General features: G+C 39.5%; 1 protein-coding gene across 1 annotated transcript in view; it reads left to right on the forward strand.

Annotated features, from left to right (window-relative positions):
• SDK1 (sidekick cell adhesion molecule 1) overlaps positions 1 to 1,571 on the forward strand; it is a 2,805,673-nt gene extending 2,804,102 nt beyond the window's left edge. Inside the window, exon 43 of the mRNA XM_044089098.1 lies at positions 1 to 1,571. This exon is cut by the window's left edge and continues 252 nt beyond it. Within this exon, the coding sequence (XP_043945033.1) occupies positions 1 to 21 (21 nt within the window). The 3' untranslated portion in view covers positions 22 to 1,571.
• Positions 1,572 to 2,255: the final 684 nt, after the last annotated feature.

A 2,255-nucleotide genomic window follows, 5' to 3' on the forward strand; every position in this document is an offset into this window, starting at 1 on the left:
GGATTTTCCTCATTTGTTTGATATGAAGGAGCCTGGGAAAACAGAAAATAAACTGTAGCTATGGTTTGCTGAAGTCTTTATGCCTTGCAGACTCTTTGAGCAGCCTCTCCAATATTTGCAGTGATCTGTGGGTAGATTTTTTTTTTGGGGCAGCAGAATGAGCAAAGCTCTAAACCAGGGGCAAGTCAAAAATAGTTATACTCTTTTTATAGTGCTCCTGTAAAATCAAGCAATTCAATTAAATTGCTTGTCCTTTATTTCTGTTTTTCACAGTAATTATGATTTTTATATTTTATGCAAATGTCAAAAGGATCTCAACAGTGAAATATTTATTCTGCATAGATTCTTTGAATATAATATATACTCTGTTAAAATTATTGCTGAAATATGCCTTAATATATGCTGATAAAGGTTCTACAGATGGAGAAGCAAAGGTACTTTGAAACTTTTTCCCCAAGAAGAGGACCAAACAAGTTAGGTCATCGCCACAGATTCCTAGTTGTGAAGTTTAGTTGCCTTAAAATTGTTTGTCGAGTTATCTTCATAGCATTCACAAATGTTAGGGAACATAATGAGTCCCATAGGAAAACAATTTTTCACATTTATTGGGGAAGTATTGCAGGCCCTGATAGCAACTGTAAATATGACTATTAGAAAATTATTCATAATTTTGAAAACCTTCCTTTCCTGCCGTAAAGCACAGCCCTATTTCTAGGTCCAAATATCTGCTATGACTTGCCAAAGAATATATTGTATCTTATTAATCACTTTTAGCACCAGAGTTTATTTTTATGAGGAAATAACATTGTTATTTTTTAAACAATTACTGGTATATTTTTATGTGGATAGTTCCCCAATAACATTTTATTTAGTGTGTTATAATTCATGCTTTCAGAGCACCTGTAATTTTAAATGTTACCTGAAAACTAAGCTTTGCCAATGTAGCGCAGCTTGGACACTTTACAGGAAAATCTTCAAAATCAATTTGTCTAATAATTACAGACAGGAATTTGCCTCATAATTTGAGGCACATGAGAGTCACATGCCAGACAGAGCTCTGCAACCCTGTAAGCATATGACCCTCTCCTAGGAAGGGCGGTGATGTCCTTTCATTTTTGAATTTTGTTTTCCTTGCCCTCTCAGGAAAACTGTATTAGAAAATCTAAACTAAATAACTTCTGTGTAGCGCTCATCACATCCGTCACTGTGATTGCTAGAAATAACAAAGACTTGGGAGTCGGGGTGGGGGGGTGATAACCCAAGCTGAGAATTTTAGCAATAGAAAGCTCTCTCTGTCATAATAAAAGTTCTTTGGAGATGTGTCAATCAGTGAGAAAGCTGAAAAGTAGAAAAGAAGCAGAGATTCAGATAATGTAATCTTTATTTTTGCAAGACACTGGGAGTAGTGTTACTACGTTTATTTTTCCCCCCACATAATGCTATAAAGAGCAGTTGAAAGTCACCAGCATCTCAAAAGAGAGACATCTTCTTCTTTCGGCTTTTCCCGGTTAGGGGTCGCCACAGCGGATCACCTTGTCCGCTCATGATTGGCAGAGGAGTTTTACGGTGTCGAGTTGCCAGCCTGGCGCCCAACCTTCCACAGAAGACACACACGCACTCACACCTAGGGCCAATTTAGCATGTCCAATCTATTACAGCATGTCTTTGGGATGTGGGAGGAAACCGGAGCACCCGGAGGAAACCCACGCGACCACAGGGAGGACATACAGACTCCGCACAGAAGGCACCCCAGCCGAGGATCGAACCGGAGAATCTCTTGCTGTGAGGCGCAGTGCTAACCACCGCACCACCATGGCCGCCCTCTCAAAAGAGAGACATAGATCCTTTTATTTCTGTTGCTTGACTTTTACTGTTGTCTTGTATTGAACTGAGAATGCTGGTGTCCCACGCATTCACTTGTGACATGCTTTATGCTGTATGTAGGAGTTTAGTTATAATTTCTGTGGTCCTTACATTTCACTTGAATGTGCCCAGTTTCTTATTTAAGCAACTGCTGCCCAAAGCCTACTAACTGAGTTTGATCTTCAGAAGAATTTAAAATCAGAACAAGAAATCACGTGCCGGTGTGGTCTTTTCTGTATTGTGAAAGAGATCACGTCATACCCACAGATCACTGAACAAAGGAGAATTAGACTGTTTAATAAGAATGAAACTTTCACATCTGTGAAACCTGCTGTACCACGGAGGACTGCAGACCGAAGCATGACTCGAGATGACTTGAACTTCCCTGAAGA

Source organism: Protopterus annectens, chromosome 12.part0 (genome assembly GCF_019279795.1).
Source record: "Protopterus annectens isolate FY-2018-M chromosome 12.part0, PAN1.0, whole genome shotgun sequence".
Taxonomy (NCBI): Eukaryota; Metazoa; Chordata; order Ceratodontiformes; family Protopteridae; genus Protopterus; species Protopterus annectens.